At 48.1% G+C, this 18,037-nt stretch overlaps 1 protein-coding gene across 1 annotated transcript; it reads right to left on the reverse strand.

The window, feature by feature from the left end:
* Window positions 1-4,430: 4,430 nt before the first annotated feature.
* On the reverse strand, window positions 4,431-17,168 carry LOC121443893. The gene is made up of 5 exons (XM_041645645.1): window positions 16,983-17,168; window positions 16,284-16,372; window positions 14,856-14,937; window positions 6,348-6,840; window positions 4,431-4,833 (listed from the first exon to the last, which is right to left on the reverse strand). The coding sequence occupies exons 1-5, from the start codon at window positions 17,166-17,168 to the stop codon at window positions 4,592-4,594; spliced, it is 1,092 nt and encodes a 363-aa protein (XP_041501579.1). The 3' UTR covers window positions 4,431-4,591.
* Between the last annotated feature and the right edge of the window lie 869 nt (window positions 17,169-18,037).

An 18,037-nucleotide genomic window follows, 5' to 3' on the forward strand; every position in this document is an offset into this window, starting at 1 on the left:
TAGCCCTGTCATCTCAACAACGGCACTCTCTCTTTCATCTCATAGAAACGTCTGTGGGTCTGGTTCCTATTTACTCCAAGCAAAGCCTGGCTTTTCAACTTTGGCTTTCGAGCCAGACCTGAGAATATGCTGAAATCAAACTTAATACCCAGTACAGAAGCAAATGTGCGGCTCTGCCCGGGGTTCTTCCTGCTACCCTCCGCCATTTCTTAGAGGGATGGGATCCTTCAACAGACCCCAGGACTTGCTAAGACTCCAAACGAAGCTTCCAGCGGGAGGGGTCTGATTTGTGTGACAGTCCCTCAGCCTAGTACGGATTTCTCTAGACTCTATAGAGAAAAGTGGCCACTAATCCCCATTAAGACTCCACACTACTGGGACTTTCCTGACAAGGAGCCTGGATAATCACTAAGAGAGAAAAGAAGCAGGCAGGCAAAGAAGAGCAGATATCCTCCATTCTGTCATGAGCGATTCGGAGAAATGATGGGGGTTCAGAGGAGGGTGAGAAGAGACACAGACACGGAGTGCTCTAGCTGACCTGTGAAGGGGACGCCACACAGCGTTGGCGAGGCTTAGATCTACAAACCTAGAAAGGCAGGTCTGAACAGTGAGAAGAGAATTCGGACACTTGGGTGTGGCTCTAAAGAACCGCCTGAAGAGGCCGGTGTGTCGAAGGCTTAGTTCCCCTGCAGCAGCGAGCAGACGTGGAGGTGGGTGATCATGAGGGGTCTAACTTCATTAGTGAGTTAATGCATTTTGATTTGATGGTGTTATTGGGAGGGGATGGAGTTTTCAGGAGTAGGTCACTGGGATGCGTCTTTCAAGGTTCTGTCTGGTCACTGGGATGCTCCTTTAAAGGTTCTGTTTGGTTACTGGGATGTTCCTTTAAAGGTTCTAGCTGGGGGGGCTGGAGAGATGGCTCAGTGGTTAAGAGCATTGCCCGCTCTTCCAAAGGTTCTGAGTTCAATTCCCAGCAACCACATGGTGGCTCACAACCATCTGTAATGAGGTCTGGTGCCCTCTTCTGGCCTGAAGACATACACACAGACAGAATATTGTATACATAATAAATAAATAAATAAATAAATAAATAAATAAATAAATAAATAAATAAAAAGGTTCTAGCTGGTCACTGATCCCACCCTCCTTCTGCCTCTGTCTGCACAGATGGGCAGCTACTCTCTACCCGGCCCTCCTCCCATAGTATTCTGCTGTACCACAGGCCTCTTAACAAAGCCGCAAGATCACCACGGAGTGAACACTGTAAAACCATGGGCCAAAAAGCCTTCCTCCCTTTCAATGTTTGCTCTTAGGTTTCAGTCCCAGCAATAAAAGAAAGCCTAACATAGATACAAAGATGGGGCCAAAGAATCATTGCCACTATTTTTGTTGGATAATTTTATTGTGGTCAAGAAAGAATGTGGCATATTCTCTGAGGTGCACAGTAAATGTGTATGTATAATATTCTTACACATGAGGGGCAAGATTGCATTCAAATACATCAGTAGACACAACAAAATGCAGATGAAACAATGGGCTAAAATTTCACCTGAATGACTTTAAAATTTGGTGTTTTATTTGTTTGGTTGTTTGGTTTTAGTTTTGTTTATTCTAGACAGGGTTTCTCTGTGTAACCCTGGCTGTCCTGGAATTCACTCTGTAGACCAAGCTGGCCTTGAACTCACAAAATTCCGCCTGTCTCTGCCTCCCAAGTGCTAGGATTAAAGGTGTAGGCCACCACCACCTGTCTGATGTTGGTTTTATATTATACAATTTTTGTTGTTTTATGAATCTTTATTTTCATAATAAAAACAGCCAGAAAGGGGTCTGGAGACGTGGCCCAGTCAATAAATGAGCATGGGTACTTCAATTCAATCCTTAGCACCTGTGTTAAAGAAAGGAAGGGGGGAGGGAGAGGGAGGGAAAAGGAGTGGGGGGAGGGGAAGAGGGAGGGAGGAGAGGCTGCAAGCAATTGCAGGATTCTCTAATTCCAGCCCTAGGAAGGTAGAGACAAGAGAATCCCAGGGACTTGCTGGCCAGTCAGTCTAACTGGATCAGAGTGCCAGGCTTAGAGAGAGACCTTGCCTCAAAAACTACAGTGAATAATGATTGGAGAAAAATATTTGGTTTGACTTCTGGCTTTCACATGCACATGAGCACACGCATGCACACGCATGAACACACATAAAAGAATTAAATCAACAAGTACTATCTCCAATGGAATAGTTTTTCAGATGAGCTTTTAGCTGGACTTTACATAATATTTTTATTGTTCAAAAGCTTATGGTCTTGGAAAACTTGCCAGTTCATCTCATAACCTTAGCATGACCAAAACCTTTGGAACTACAACATTCATGAAAAAAGTTGTAACTGAATTTTTAGCTTCAGGAAATTTTGCATACTGAATACACAAGCGCACATGGATGTGTTTGTTTGTTGTTGTCACAGTGTTCTTGTGACAACCCAGAAGTCTTATTTACAGACAGTAAAGCTTTCGACACTAAGATCCCGTTTTAAAAATGAATGTATGTAAAACCTGAGGCCGAAGGGGTTCACGTCAGGCTTGAGCTACAGTTAAACTCTTCCTCAAAAAGTAAAAAAGAGAATCAAAGGTAAAACAATGAAACAAAACAAAAATAGCACAAACGTGGAAAATGAAAGATGAATTCAGCCAAGCACGGTGGTGCACACCTGTATCTCTCACGGCTGAAACTCGGAAGCAAGAGAACTGGTGTAGGCTGACAGTCTGTCTGGGCCATGTAACAAATGCCAGGCCAGCCAGGGCTGTAGCAGGCCTCACCAGGAAAAATAAGGAAAGAGGAAAGGGAAGGAAGGCGAGGGTGGGGCTGGGGAGTAGTGTTTACACGTAGAACCCTGCTTGCTGTCATTGTCCTTGCTAACACAGGCCGTCACTACACAGACCAGGCTGACCTCGGACTCAAAAATTCAGGCTGCCTCTGTCTCCTAGTTCTGGGACTGCAGTAGCATGCAAATGCAACCCTGCTCTAAAACCCAACCTCTCACCACACTTGTGACCTTGAGCATGGGGTGTGCATGCAAGCGCTGCCGTTCTCAGCCTAAGCACATTCTAATCCAATTCTAGGATACATACTAACAGATATGAACATAATATGTACAAAGTCATGTATACATATGAAATGAATACTTCGCCCATTCTTTTGTATTTCCTGCATTTCTCCTGGGCTCTTTTTGTTTTTGTTTTTTGAGACAGGGTTTCTCCGTGTAACAGCCCTGGCTGTCTTGGAACTCAGTCTGTTGGCCAGGCTGGCCTCAAATTCACAAAGATCCACCTGTCTCTGCCTCCCAAGTGCTGAAATTAAAAGCGTGAGCCGCCGCCACCACCTGGTTCTTCTGCGTTCCTATTATCCTTGTTTTAATGGAGTTTGTTTTGTTTGGTTCTGAATGGGTTGTAGACAGTAAACACTCTAAGGCTCTCATATATTTAAGTACATTTATTAAACTTCCAGCTCTTTGAAGAATCTGGCTGCTTGGTGGTTGGCTTCCCTCAGACTTTGCAGTAGGTGACCTTTGCCCTCCAATGTTTAATGCTAATTAAATTCCACCTTAATTTACTTATTTTAGTGAAATTCATCCTTCTTTAGAAGATTCTGTTCCCTCCACTGTTTAGTGCGCTGCAGTTTTGCTGCCCTGTTGCCAGGGTGGTATTTATTCCTAATTTCTTGTTAGTGATGTAACAAAGGTTTTCTATATGAAGTCTTGTGTGTTTCTTCATTTCTGAATAATTGTGTTGTTCTATTGTTTTTGCCTTTTTGTTGCTAGGGATTTATCCTTGTGCCTCATCCGTACCGGACAAGTGCCCGCCCACCAAGTCTCCTCTCCAGATCTTCTTTTTATATCTTAAATGACATGCTTGATGCTGAGTTAAACTCACCTCTTTTCGGCTCTTGCTGTGTTCTGCCTTATCTGATTGCTGTAGAGGATCTTCCATAGCATCCCTTTTGATGTATAGCTAGAAGCTTCTCAGTACCGCTTTCCAAACTACTAGCCTGTCTCTTCAGACGTACCCGGGTTTGGGGGGTGGTGTGGGAGTTCGTGTCACTATTTCAATGGTTTACTTTTCACTTCCAAGATTTCCAGCTTGTTCCTTTTTCAGATCACCCTGTTCTTGTTTTATGGGTGCCCCTTCCTCCCTACCTCTGAGTAATAGACTTTATTTTGGGTCCTCCTCCCAATGATCTCTGTACCCATTTTTAACTCTTCTGTTCTTGTGTTGTTCAACTCTTTTATGGGATGGAATCACCATGCACTTACCTGTGGGAGGAGTGGGATCCAGGGCTCAGCGTGGAGACTTGTGCTGTCAGGTAAACTTTGTAAAGATTGGCTCTTGCTGGAGACTTATTCTCGAATCTCCATTCCTGACTCAGATGAGTGTCATAATCGTGAACCAGGGCTAACGTTAGCAGATCAGGTGTACAATTTCCTCCATGGGAGTATTTGGATTTAGGCTTTGCACAGTGTATAGAAAAATGGATCTGATGCGTTTCTGTCTCCTGTATAAATTTAATGTTCTCAAACGCGACAATCCATGTCCGGATCTGCTGACAGTGTTCTATACATTCCACTTAAGAGAATAATGTCCCTCTTCATGATGGTCAAGCTGAGGATAAATCACCAAAGTCTTCCGAACTAGAGGAGGAAAAACCGGACCAGGCATGCCTTGGCTCTCAACAAATCTTTTCTCAGTGTTGTATTTTATGTCCATGAATGAGAACTTCCTGGGAATGTGCCCCCACTTTGCAAGTCCGTTGAAATACCGCCACTCCAGGTCCACTAGGTCCAGGAACTGCTTGCCTAGAAAGAATCAAAGAATCACACATCAGCACCCTCCACAGACTGAATAAGTCCCTAATAAGCAACACATATACAGAGGAACATCCCACATCCCCCTGGAACTGAGTGCCTCCTGTTGTACATATAGTATTTGGTTCCTCATGTTGTCTCTGGTATCCTAAGGGAAACTAGTGAGAAACAGAAACAAAGTTCTTCTGCCAGTGATCCTCTTCGAAAGAGATAAAACAACCTGGAAAGGTCTAGGGAATACACAGACACACCACACACAGACACACACACACACACAGACACACACACACAGACACACACAGACACACACACACAGACACACACACGCACGCACACAGACACACACACAGACACACAGACACACACACAGACACACACACACAGACACACACACACGCACTGGAAAGGTCTAGGGAATACACAGACAAACCACACACAGACACACACACACACAGACACACACACACAGACACACACACACACACAGACACACACACACAGACACACACACACACGCACTGGAAAGGTCTAGGGAATACACAGACATACACACACAGACACACACACATAGACACACCACACACAGACACACACACGCACTCACAGACACACCACACACAGACACACACACACATCACACAGACACACACACACGCACACACACGCACAGACACACCACACAAAGACACACACACACACACGTACTGGAAAGGTCTAGGGAATACACAGACAAACACACAGACACACACACACAGACACACCACACACAGACACACACACACGCACACACACGCACAGACAAACACACACAAACACACCACACACAGACACACACACGCACTGGAAAGGTCTAGGGAATACACAGACACACACACACACAGACACACCACACACAGACACACACACACGCACACACACGCACAGACACACACGCACTCACGCATACACGCATGCACACATGCCACCAACTGTGAAAGGCAATGAAGTCAAGGAAACTATAAGGATAACACTCTAACAAGCCCAGGATGCAGAAAAGGAGTAGTGGCAGGTGTTTCCGGAGCTGACGAGCTTCATCAGGGCTGTCAAGTGTCCTGCTCACACCATCCCCTCTCACAGATGGATGTGAGTCTTGGCCTTAGATTCTCTTAACTCTTTTTTTTTTCTTTGATTTTCGAGACAAGGTTTCTCCGTAGCTTTTTGGTTCCTGTCCTGGAACTAGCTCTTGTAGACCAGGCTGGCCTCGAACTCACAGAGATCCGCCAGCCTCTGCCTCCCGAGTGCTAGGATAAAAGTGTGTGACACCACCACCCGGCACAGGATGGAAGTTTTAAAACCCTTTCCTTTGTGTTATTGCCACCATAGGCTGCAACAGCATAAGTTACAAACCCTAGAATAGGCAAGATATTCGCAGGTCAATGCTTGAGCGTTTGACTGGAAATCGACCTAGATTCTTAGCAAGATTTGCATCCTTCCCGCGATCCCCCAGGTGAGCCTCTTTACATTACCTGGCTCCAAGGAGAAGAATTGGATCGATTTATCTTCAAACACCAGCCTTTCCGGGGTAACAGAAGCCAGGAGAAGTTTCCGGAAGGTGTGGCTTGGAAGCCTCTGTCTAAAGGTGGGCGTTGGCGTAACCATCGGCTCGTCGGTCCTGAAACCGTACGGAAACATGTGCACGGGAGGAGGGATGCCCGCCTGGGTCAGTCTACGCTGGGTCCTGGATAACTGCTCCAGAGGGACGAGGGAGCCCATCAACAGGCTGTGGTGAAGTAGATCTGCCAGGGACGTGAGATTCTGCTCCTGGTTGCTAACCGGGCTCTGTACGGCAGGGTGGGGTTCATCTTTTCTCTCAGCACCAGAAGCAGCAAATGGCACAGTACCCAGGTTTTTTCCGAGGAGTTGCTGAGCTTCCTCAAAGGAGGTGGCGCAGAGTTTTTGGAAATTTGATTTCTTGCTCTCGTTATTAAAATTCTCAGCTGATGCATACAGTTCTGGCAGCTGTGAGGGGGAGGGCGTGGAAGCCATGAGATCAATGAAAACGTAATGATTTCTGCCCACAGAAACATTCATCTTTGCAAGGTGTCCTTGCCTCAGTAAACCACATCAGTAGCAGAATGTGTCATTGAAAACGGGCAGAATGCCAGGTTCATCATTCAAGAGATAAATTTAAGACACATGCTTAGCTAGGCGGGGATGTATCATGCCTTTAATCCCAGCACTCAGGAGGCAAAGGCTGGTGGATCTCTGTTTAGGTTTGGACTTGGTGGCTTTTGAGAGCTGTCTAGCACTGCCATTCTGGTGGCGGTACAGAGGGATGGCTGAGGTGAGCTGCGGCCTTGTTTGGAAGAAACTAACAGATCATGTAGACACCAGAATTTCGGAATATTCCAGAATGCAAGGCAAAGGAGGCTGTCGTCCAAGTATTTTCCTAAGTAAATGATTGCATTATTGAGTGTTTGGGAACGGTTGTTGGCAGAACAAACTGTAAGTGATTCCTCACCATGTACCTTTCCATCTAAAGTCCTACGGAGAGAGAATAAAACCTTGCTTTCTTATAGGGTCCTGCCTACAGATCAGTTCGTTCTTGAAAAGCATCTGTGGGCTTTCCTTGAGAAGCCAGACAGTCTACTATCTCAGGTTGCAGCCCAAGTGTATGCCATTTCCCTGGGGGGAGCTGCTCAGGGGTAAAGGGCTTGCCTACGAGTGCAAGGCCCTGGGGTCTATCCCCAGAGGAGAAAGAAAAAGAAAAAAAAAAGGAAAATTAAGTCAATAACCCTCAGCTTCTGGGTCCAGTGGCCCAGTGAGGTCTCTCTCCCCTCTCGGTCATTTTGTTGCAAGAAAAAGAGCACAGAGTGGACTAAGATGGGCTTGTCTCTTGTAGAGCAGCTTCCTCAGCACAAGGGCTTAGCCCGGGTGCTGCCCTGACCTTAGAGAGCTAGGTCTTATGGTGGCAAAAACTGTCAAGGGGGCTGGAGAGGTGGCTCAGTGGTTAAGAGCACTGGCCACTCTTCCAGAGGACCCATCTTGGTTCCCAGCACCCACATGGTCTGTAACTCCAGTTCCGGAGGATCTGATGTCCTCTTCTGGCCTCTGTGGACACCAGGCACACACATGGTGCACAGAAGGCAAAACACGCATGTACATAAAGTGTTGTTCTTTTTAAATGAAGTTCCTGAAATGAAGCCCTGGCCCTCCAGGCGACACCCAGCCACATCTGTGTACAGTCACAGTCTTTACTATAAGTTGCCTGTGAGTAGTATGGTGATGTCAAGTTCATACCGAAATTTGGTGACGCGATGGCGTCCTGCTGCCAAGTGTCTGACTGGGATGTTCTTCTGGGAGAGACATTGTGTGAGGATCTGAATCTCCAAGCTCCTGAAAAAAGAAACAAAGGGGAAGGTCAAAATCAAAGGTCAAAGGTCAGATAGAATGACAAAGGAAGTGAGGTCACGGTGCCACTTCCAAACGTCTTCTGAACTTTGTAGACGTGGTGACACAGTTTTGCCATTTTATTCTTATTTTGTTTTTCCTATTAGTCTATATTAGTCAAGTTAACCATGTTTGAACCAACTCTTTATCTCAGAACTCCAAATTCTTTTTTTCTCAAGACACGATTTCTTTATGTAGCCCTAACTGTCCTAGAACTCCCTCTGTAGACCAGGCTGGCCTTGAACTCACAGACGTCCACCTACCTCTGCCTCCTGAGTGCTGGGATTAAAAGCATGTGCCACCACCATCTGGTATACTCCAAATTTTTATACAAATATATGTTAAGGTGTAATCTTAGTCCAAAGACTACCGGCTCAACTGCTCTATTTTGTTGCCTGATGTTCTGATTATACCTGAGCAGAAGAATCACTCACCTCCTTACCCAGAAAAGTATCCATTTAGGAGGACAGAAAAGCTAATAATAACAATAACAGAAAGTGGACATTTTCAAGAGAAAAGAAAGGCTGACCATTTCATAGGCGGAATTAAAGCAGCCCCAGGATTCTCAAAGTTCCTGTGTGCTGAGTGCATGCTCACATCCGACTCTGGCTGGCCGTCTGTGTGGCCCTGTTTGAGTGACACGGTGTGAATGGTGGTGTCTGGGCCACATTGTCAGAAGCCTGTGTCTCCCTGCAGAAGCCTGCGCCAGCCTTGGGACTCTGAGGACGCCAGCTTCTTTCACTCAGCCTCGGGCCTTTCTCCAGGGGGACCACAGCTATGTGAGCCATCCAAGCTGAGCCTGAACAGATGCAGAGGAAGCATCACCCTGCTGAGTGCTAGATTTGGGTGACAGCAATAAATACAGACTCCACATGTGCAGTTGGTAGCCAGGAGAGGCGCAAGAAGAGAAGCCTGTGATACTGGCTGTCCCGGGGAGCTGGGGAGCTTGCAGACTCCAGGACAGGCTCTAACTCATGCTGAAGGGACACCCCGCCATAGGACAAAATGTGTTGATGGGAGTGGGGAGAAAACCCTGCTGTGATTGCACAGTCTGAGGCTATCCGCATAGGAGATAAAGCGGGGATGTATTTTCTATAGGGGAGAAGGCTAAAGGAGTTTGTAGACAAGACTGCAGACACTGGCAGGGCTCAGGCTTAGGCCTGTGTGCCATCCACAGCGCGTATGCCCATGAAAGTCCCGGAAGTCTGAAACACGAGCCAGTGCATGAAGAAGAAACGAGGAAGAGAAGACATTGTCTGGAGGGCAGTAGGGTAGGCGAGGGTGGAATCAGAAGCAGTAAAACCCCATGCAGGGAGCTTTGCATGTGCTGGGGATGTTCTGTGATAGAAGTGTATATACCTAGCATGCATGGGGTCTTAGATTCAATGTCTAGGATACAAATGTTAATTAATTTAAAATGTCATGGCGCACCTCCACAACCTAGCATTTGGAAAGCATAGACGGACAGCTACGCATTAGCCTGGGAGGATGGGGAGACAAGCAGGAGGAAGAGAAACAGTCTGCTTAATGCTGGGATCCCAAGCTTCATGACTGGTCTCCAGAGCCTGTACCTGCTTAGGGACTTCCTGGTTGGATGGATGGTATCCTCAAGGCTGTTGTGGCAGGAAGAGGTTGTCCTTGGCAGTGCAGGTTGGAACCCAGTTTGACTTTTCACCTATTCTCATCATTCAGTTTTGGTTCATGAGCTCCGGTTCTGAAAAACACCAGAGGACGCTCTTCCACCTTTCTCTCTGCTTTGTAGTTTCTCTTGTTGCTAGTCTGGAGACCCTCCGTGAGGGACACGTGGAGGTGGAGGAAAGAGGACCCCAGGCAATGGGGAATGGGCCAGAGTCAGGGCCAAGCATCTATAGGAGCCTGGGATGGAAAGGACAGAGGCACAGAAGAAGACAGAAAGAGGGCGGGACTCTTTGTGGTGGAAGAGGCTCAGCTGTGCTAGCTGGATTCTACTTTTCTGAAACAGCCTCAGAGGAGATGGAACTGTGTCCTCCACCCCTAGTGGTAGGAACAACCCCAATATGTCTGTCACCATATAGCCTCGAGCTCCTTCCTTTATCTGTATTGCCCATCAACAGTCTTCTTCCTGACAAGCACAATGAGGCACATTTCCCATCGCCCCATGACAGTGTCTGCCACTGCGCTCACCACTTGGTTTCCCAGAGTCCGCTTAGAGAACCATCTCTGTCACTAATCTCTGAGGTCCTGGGGCGAAGGCTGAGTGTCATCTGCCTGGTAGACCCCAGGCCCAACTCTGAATGTGGAGGGTGCTAATGCTTTAGTGGAGAGTAAGTAATTGAGTCACTGTTCATTGTGACATTTGGAAATCCTTAAGGTCACAGAAGTGACTGTTTGCCAGTAAGGGAGGGGGCGCTGTGGTAGTGAGAGGAAGGCAGACAAGCACTTTTTCTAGCAGGGCGTCGAATCACTGAAGATGTCACTGATTCGTTAAGTGTCCGCTGTGGACTATTCCCAGGCTCTTGTGGTCAGCGTGCAAAGGAGAGAGTGGAGGATTGAAGCTCAGCAGGCAGCCTGAAGAACTGGGGGTGAGCCATGTAGCTGTGTTTGGGTCTCTTTATCCTTTGTAGAAGTCACTGTAACGCTTGCTGAGTTTTGTGTGTCCCCAAATACCTATGTGGGATGCTAGTATCCTTCCCTCCCTTTCTAAGATGCGTCAACCAAAAATGTCTCCCTGAGGAGGGCCACTGGCTGCATGGCGTTGTGCGTGCGTCTCTCTCGCTTCTTCCAAAGATGACAGCATACAGTCTGTGCTGTGGTTACATTTCGTTTTTTACCCTAGTAACTCAACCTTGCAGATCACTTTGTAAAGGTCCCCCCTTTTCATGACTGCATGTATTCCCCTGAGCAGGTTTGATGTGTTCAACTAATCGTTTGTATGAAAGGTATCTGAGTTTTCCTGTCGGCTGCAAACATAATCTACTAGTGTCCTGGCTTACCATGCCTACTGGAGACCCAGTGCATGCAGGGTTGTGTCGGATGCCCTGCTGTGCTAAACACCATGGCAGAAAAACCGCTTGTTGGTGGGGAGGCTTTATTTCATATTACAGGTTATAGTCTGTTACTGAGGGAAGTCAGGGAGTCTACTAAAGACAGGAGCTGATGCAGAGGTCATGAAGGGCTTCATGTTGGTTTGCTCCCCATGGCTTGCTCAGCCTGCCTTTTTTTTTTTTTTTTTTTTTTGGTTTTTTGAGACAGGGTTTCTTTGCAGCTTTGGAGCCTGTCCTGGAACCAGCTCTTGTAGACCAGGCTGGTCTCGAACTCACAGAGATCCTCCTGCCTCTGCCTCCCGAGTGCTGGGATTAAAGGCGTGCGCCACCACTGCCCGGCTTCAGCCTGCCTTTTTATACAACCCAGGACCACCTGCCCAGGACTGGCATCTCCACAGGGAGCTGGGCCCTCTCACATCAAGACATAGATCTGTCTCGTAGAGGCATTTTCTCAGTTGAAATTCTCTCTCCCAGGATGTGTTTAGGTTTGTGTCAACTGACAAAAACCTGCCAGCCCAGAGGTCTATGAATCATGCCAAGTAACAGCCTGTCTGTAGTTATCTGACTGTGAAAAGTTTGTACAGCAGACAACAGAACATACTGGAAACCTCCCCTGCTCCTGTGTCTGTCTGTGAGGATGTGAGCCCTCAGCCGTGTGCCTGTGTCTGTGAGGATGTGAGCCCTCAGCTGTGTGCTCCTGTGTCTGTGAGGATGTGAGCCCTCAGCCGTGTACCCGTCTCTGTGAGGATGTGAGCCCTCAGCCGTGTGCCCCTGTGTCTGTGAGGATGTGAGCCCTCAGCCGTGTGCCCCTGTGTCTGTGAGGATGTGAGCCCTCAGCCGTGTGCCCCTGTGTCTGTGAGGATGTGAGCCCTCAGCCGTGTACCCGTCTCTGTGAGGATGTGAGCCCTCAGCCGTGTGCCCCTGTGTCTGTGAGGATGTGAGCCCTCAGCCGTGTACCCGTCTCTGTGAGGATGTGAGCCCTCAGTCGTGTACCCGTCTCTGTGAGGATGTGAGCCCTCAGCCGTGTGCTCCTGTGTCTGTGAGGATGTGAGCCCTCAGCCGTGTACCCCTGTGTCTGTGAGGATGTGAGCCCTCAGCCGTGTGCTCCTGTGTCTGTGAGGATGTGAGCCCTCAGCCGTGTGCTCCTGTGTCTGTGAGGATGTGAGCCCTCAGCCCTCTGCTCCTGCTGCCACATTCCTGCCTGCAGCCTTCTCCATCGTGATGGATATATGAGCCCAAATAAACTCTTCAAAAATAGAAATAGAACCCGTAGTCGAAGGACTAAAACTTAATAAATACTAATTTTAGAGGAAACTAAAATTGGTTGTACTGTTTATTGTATAAGTATTGCAGATTTTGGGGTCATTTGTTACTGTCAGACTGTGATTTACAGCATAAGCAAGCCCTTTGCAAACCTGCACTACCTAAACATGCACTTTTTTTTTTTTTTTTGGTTTTTTGAGATAGGGTTTCTCTGTGGTTTTGGAGCCTGTCCTGGAACTATCTCTTGTAGACCAGGCTGGTCTCGAACTCACAGAGATCCGCCTGCCTCTGCCTCCCGAGTGCTGGGATTAAAGGTGTGCGCCACCACCGCCCGGCTAAACATGCACGTTTTTACACAGCAAAGTTTCTCTCTTTTTTTGGCAGTCTTAGGGCAGAACTCAGGCTACATCCATGGGGCAAGTACTCTTCCCTGGGGCTGCACCGCTATCCATATTTTCATATACTCTTCGATGCCTGCTTGGAAGTACTTGGACTTCAATTTCAGCTTCTGGGGTTTTGCTGATGAAGACAGACACTACATTAAACAGTCACAACCTGTGTTCCAGAGGCCCACGCCAGGTAGGTTACCATGCAGAACATTTGAAATTCCCTCCCGTTCCCTGAGCTCTGTAGAGAGAAAGCCGCATCTTCACGGGTCAGGTCCTGAAGCAAGCAGACACTCCCGCCTTCCATGGAACTGGGACATGTGTCCTGGCGGAGTAGTGCCTGTGGCTGTCCTTTGACTATATAAATGTAAAGGCAGCTCTACCCAGCTGCCCCCCTCGCCTGTACCACAGGCTAATGACACGAGCTCCACCACAGCCCCAGGGATTTCTGCTATACGACCTGGAAGAGAAATGAATGGAAATGAGAAGCCTCTTTAGTAGTGTAACACTGGATTTTCTCACTCTCCTGTGATATAAGTATATATTAAATAATTTGGAAAACTGCTCCTTTGATGGTCCCTGCTACTTAATTGTTGCTCAAGTGCCTTCTGCCGCCAAGCTGATTTAGGACTAAGATTTATCTGTGTCTCATCTTAGAAACCTCAGCTTCCTGATGGTTCCAATGACGACACCTTTATTTACAGTGTGGTCCTCCGTTCGCCTCTCCATCACAAGGGGAGCTATAAACCTTAACAAAACCATCCTTCTTCAGCAAAGACCTGCTTCCTAGTCTTGTCCCATTTTGAAGGGTGTTTAGCTTAGAGAGACACCCGAGATGGGAAATTGAGGGGGAAGACAGATCACCATTCTGGTAGGGAATGGGCAGACTCAAAGCTGTGTCAAGTTGCCCACATCCTTCTGTGCTTCCTCCATCCAGCCAGGGACCAGGTGCGATTGATGAGTAATAGGAGTGGATGGAGGTGTGAGGCCAGCTGAAGACACCTGACCTAGCCAACGGCAGGCAGGCCTAGGTAGGATCCATGATTCCTGGAGATAGGAGAAGAGGGACATTTAAGCATCAGGCTGTTTCTTGAGGTCTGCAACCTCCCATGCAGGTCTGATCCTCTCTGGTCCATCCAGCACTGGAAGGACTCCGGCTAGGGAAGGTTGACTGTCATTTGTGGGGTCAGGAACCTGATCACTCCCATGACTGGGAGGCGTAGGCAGCCTAACTGTTGGAAGATTGTTCCTGGCCAGCCTCCCATCATTCCTGAAGACCCTTGCCATGCTGGTGTCACCCCAGCGAGTCAGCCTCCTGCCATGTGCCACGTTCTCCTCTGGGGTCTTTCAAAAAGCAGCCTAAACTCCACAGCCCAGGAAGCTCCTCTTTTCTCAGTGTTTCCCTGTCCTTCCTTTTTTTAATTACAGGGCATTATTTTATCATAAGAAATAGCACTCATAACCCTGCCCTGTGTTTTTCTGAAGTAACAGACCCCTGGGAGGCATTGTATCACCTTCTGATATGTGGACTTCATGCTGGGCACAGACCAATCCGGCCAGTGGTCCTCACTCTTGGACACCAGAAAGCTGTGTGATCTTATCAGGCAGTGGGGTGTGGTGGCAGTGTTAGGTTGGGACCATGGGATGTGCCCTTGGTGCCCGAAGCAGGCTCCTTCACCTCTCTTCCCCGGGTAACCACTCACGTGCACAATGCCTTGCTTGTGATGCTTTCTTCAACTTGTGACTGCCTTATCTTCCATGCATGCTGGGGTCTATGCAAATGCACCCCACAGATCCTAAGTAGGGATAGAGGAGAAGGTGGCCAGGTTTGGATTAGGGGTTGAGGCTGGACCTCAGACTTGCAATGAGAATCAGGTCTTGTCTGAGATTGGCATAATGTTTGTAGCCAGACCTGTTGGTCACTGTCAGGCAAGGGCCGAGGTACAGGGTGAGTAAGGGTAGGAGAGTCATTATCTGTGGAAGCCTTAGCCGTTCTGTGGAAAAGAACACAGGCAGAGTAACCACTGCCTGAGGCATCAGCCTAATGTTTCAGGGACTCGCTGTGTAGAGACGGGAGGCACCAGGAGAGCTGGGTGTCCTGGATGTCTGCCTGGTCTTCAGAGGTCTTGGGGTGAGACGGCTGCTGGTGTTGTAAGTGGAGGGGCGGGCTGTGCTCCGTCACCTGGCTAGCTTTACAGCTGAAATAATTACATGGAAACTGTATTCTTTTAAACACTGCTTGGCCCATTAGTTTTAACCTCTTATTGGCTAGCTCTTACATATTGATCTAACCCATTTCTAATATTCTGTGTAGCACCATGAGCTGGCTTACCAGGAAAGATCTTAACCTGCGTCTGTCTGGAGTGGAAGAATCATGGCGACTGCCTGACTCGGCATTCTTTCTCCCAGCATTCCGTTCTGTTTTCTCCGCCTACCTAATTTTCTGTCCTATCAAAGGCCAAGTAGTTTTCTTTATTAACCAATGAAAGCAACAGATAGACAAATGACCCACCTCCATCATGCTGGTGTAGGTGAGGGTCCTCAGGATCACCTTTTTATCCAAACAGGAGGAGGCTTCCAAGGTCTTTGAAGCAGAAGTTGATGCTGAGATTTTCCCTGAAGTATTACTGACATTGGAAAAGATTCTGTTTTCTCTTTCTTATGTTCAGATGTGGTGAAATCAGTCTCACTTTTCTCTTGCCTCTTGAAGAGTGCCAAGACACCAGGGCTGGGAGACGAATGGTTTCCGGACTCTGCAGTGTGGGTCTTTGCAAGTCTCTGATACGAGGCTTGAGGAGCATGCGGGCCTAGAAGCTACTGGTTAATAGAGTGTGCCCCAACTTAGTTAAGTCTGGTCTTTGGCACTGGACCAGGGCTGGGAGGACAGTGACACAGCCTGTCCTTTATAGACAGTGCCTTTGACTGTTGGGACATTGGGGACAGCTCCCCAGGGCTCTTTACCAGAGGCAGGGGAGCTTCTGGTCAGAGAACTGACTGTGCTTCCTGAGTGGTATGAGGAAGCGGAGGTGGAAAGAGGCAAATGGTTTGCGTGGGATATGGTTCAGTAACCCCCAGGCTTTAAGGGAGCATTGGCTTGTGGGACCGAGGAGCCATGAGAGGTGCAGAAGAAGGTAAGCCGTCCAGAGGAGCAGTTTGGTTGGATGAGAGGGTGCAGAGGGAAGATGGTTGGAGCCGTGCTTCCGGAACTGGCGGTCCTGGCTGATTTCCTGGGAAATGAGAGGATAGAGGAGCTGAGGATGCTGTCACAGGAGCTGTAGAAGGCAAAGGAGACACCAAGGCAGCACCGTCTTCCAGGGGAGCCTGAGAGCAGGCAACTGACCTGAGCAGTTGCCGAGCGACAGCCATTGTGGAGGGAATCTGGATGTCCCATTGCTGAAAGCCTGGGGGATCAGATGGCTTCCTGGGGGGCTGTAAGGACACAAGAGTTTAGAGTGTAGCCACGTCCAGCAGGTGAAAAGGAAAGTTTGCTGCCCAGGGTGGAGACCCAGGAAGAGGGACCAGGAATTGAGGGTAATAGATCACCTTTGCGGGATTGTCTGCAGCTTCGTCCTCTCCTCAAAGTCTCTCTGGTCGGTTCTCTGACCTGGAAAAACAGGGTCACACCTCAGAGAGAAGGCAAGTAGAAACAGGAGGGCCACATAGGAGCACCTTTGAGAAAATATTCAAGGGGCTGCAGAGATGGCTCAGTGGTTAAAAGCACTTGAGAGACCCCTAGAGGACCTTGGATCAGTTCTCAGCATACACATGGTGGCTCACAGTCCCCTGTAGGGATACAAGGCAGACAATTCGCATTGCTGACCTCTGAAGGCACCAGGCATGTATGTGCTGCACAGATGTACAAGCAGGAAAAACATACATGCAATACAATAAATAAATATGGAAAACTTTTAAAAAGAAAGAGAAAAAGCACTTAAGAGAACCTGTAGACAAAGAAAGTGGCCCACGAGGACAGCAGGAATGGCCACACCTGTGCAGCCCCGTTTGCAAACCCTCTTGGGAACCCACCCTACTTCTTTACCTTTTGGGTGTATTTCTTTCTCCACAGTGGTTGTAAAACCAGTTTCACAATCAGGTAGCAGACATAGAGAAGCAGCAACCCCAGCCCACCTAGTAAGGTGTCGTTGAGGTCTATATGATAGGAAGCTGAGCCAAAGGTCAGCCATGTCTCAGCGAGGCTATTCAGAGATGAGAGAATCTTCTCCATAGTGTAAACAGCATGGCTGCCTGAGGTGACTGAGTCTGAGGCTTCCTGAGTTTGACTGGAGTCCCAGGCCTGCATCACAGAGCAGGGCAGAGTCACAAGGGTTCCTGAGGGTGGGGATGAGGGTGTGTCTCCAGCCCTTCCCCCACCCAAGGAGCTCTTCAGAGCCCTCTGCCCAAGCCTGCTGCTCCCCTCCTCCATCTGCTCCTAACTCACACCTTCCTCCTCTGGGGAACTTTCTGTTTGCTTCACCAGCAACCCAGGTGGTCACCCAACCCTCTTGCTGTTTGGAGAACCTGATTTGGACCTCAGCGGTTCCAGTACCTCATGGTGTCTGGACCTTGGCTTTTGCTCAGACGTTGATAGCCTTGGGGACTCATATCCTCATATATGGACCACCTGAGGCATGGTTATTCCCTCTGCCTATTTATCTTTGTGAATATGCACTAGTAAATGTTCTCATTTTAGTTTCCTTAATGTCTTTAGTCTGACAGACAGAGTCAAATCGCAAAACTGATATAAATATTAAATGTGTTTTATTGAATCCTGTATTCTTGGATATGAGTTATACCATCATTCCTGGCAGTTAATGAACATCAGTTGCATCAAGGCTTTGATTATGCTCTAGACATACATAAACCCTTGGACAAGCCAGGGTACTGTTTTGGTGCCCAAGAAGAGTCGATCTTTACTCCCTTACCATCAGTTACGTCATTATTATCGACCCTGACTTCTTCCTACTCTACCTATACAGAGACTCTCCCTGCCTGTGTTCGCAATTGCTTCGGAGTTTCGTGACTCACTCAGGCAGGCTTGGCTGAGAGTAAGCTGTGAAGGAGACAATGGCAAACACCCATAATCCATTGAATAAC

The sequence above is a fragment of the Microtus oregoni genome, unplaced genomic scaffold (genome assembly GCF_018167655.1).
Source record: "Microtus oregoni isolate MIOR12 unplaced genomic scaffold, Mior012 000114F_ref0000099, whole genome shotgun sequence".
Lineage (NCBI taxonomy): Eukaryota > Metazoa > Chordata > Mammalia > Rodentia > Cricetidae > Microtus > Microtus oregoni.

Bases quoted from the DNA above. Each gene is read 5' to 3' on its own strand.
- LOC121443893 (XM_041645645.1), bottom strand. From the start codon at position 17,168: ATGGAGAAGATTCTCTCATCTCTGAATAGCCTCGCTGAGACATGGCTG. The intron at 14,938-16,283 runs GTCAGTTGCCTG...TCTTTTCCACAG, and splicing joins GTCGCTCGGCAACTGCTCAG to AACGGCTAAGGCTTCCACAG. The intron at 4,834-6,347 runs GTAATGTAAAGA...GATTCTTTCTAG, and splicing joins ATTCTTCTCCTTGGAGCCAG to GCAAGCAGTTCCTGGACCTA.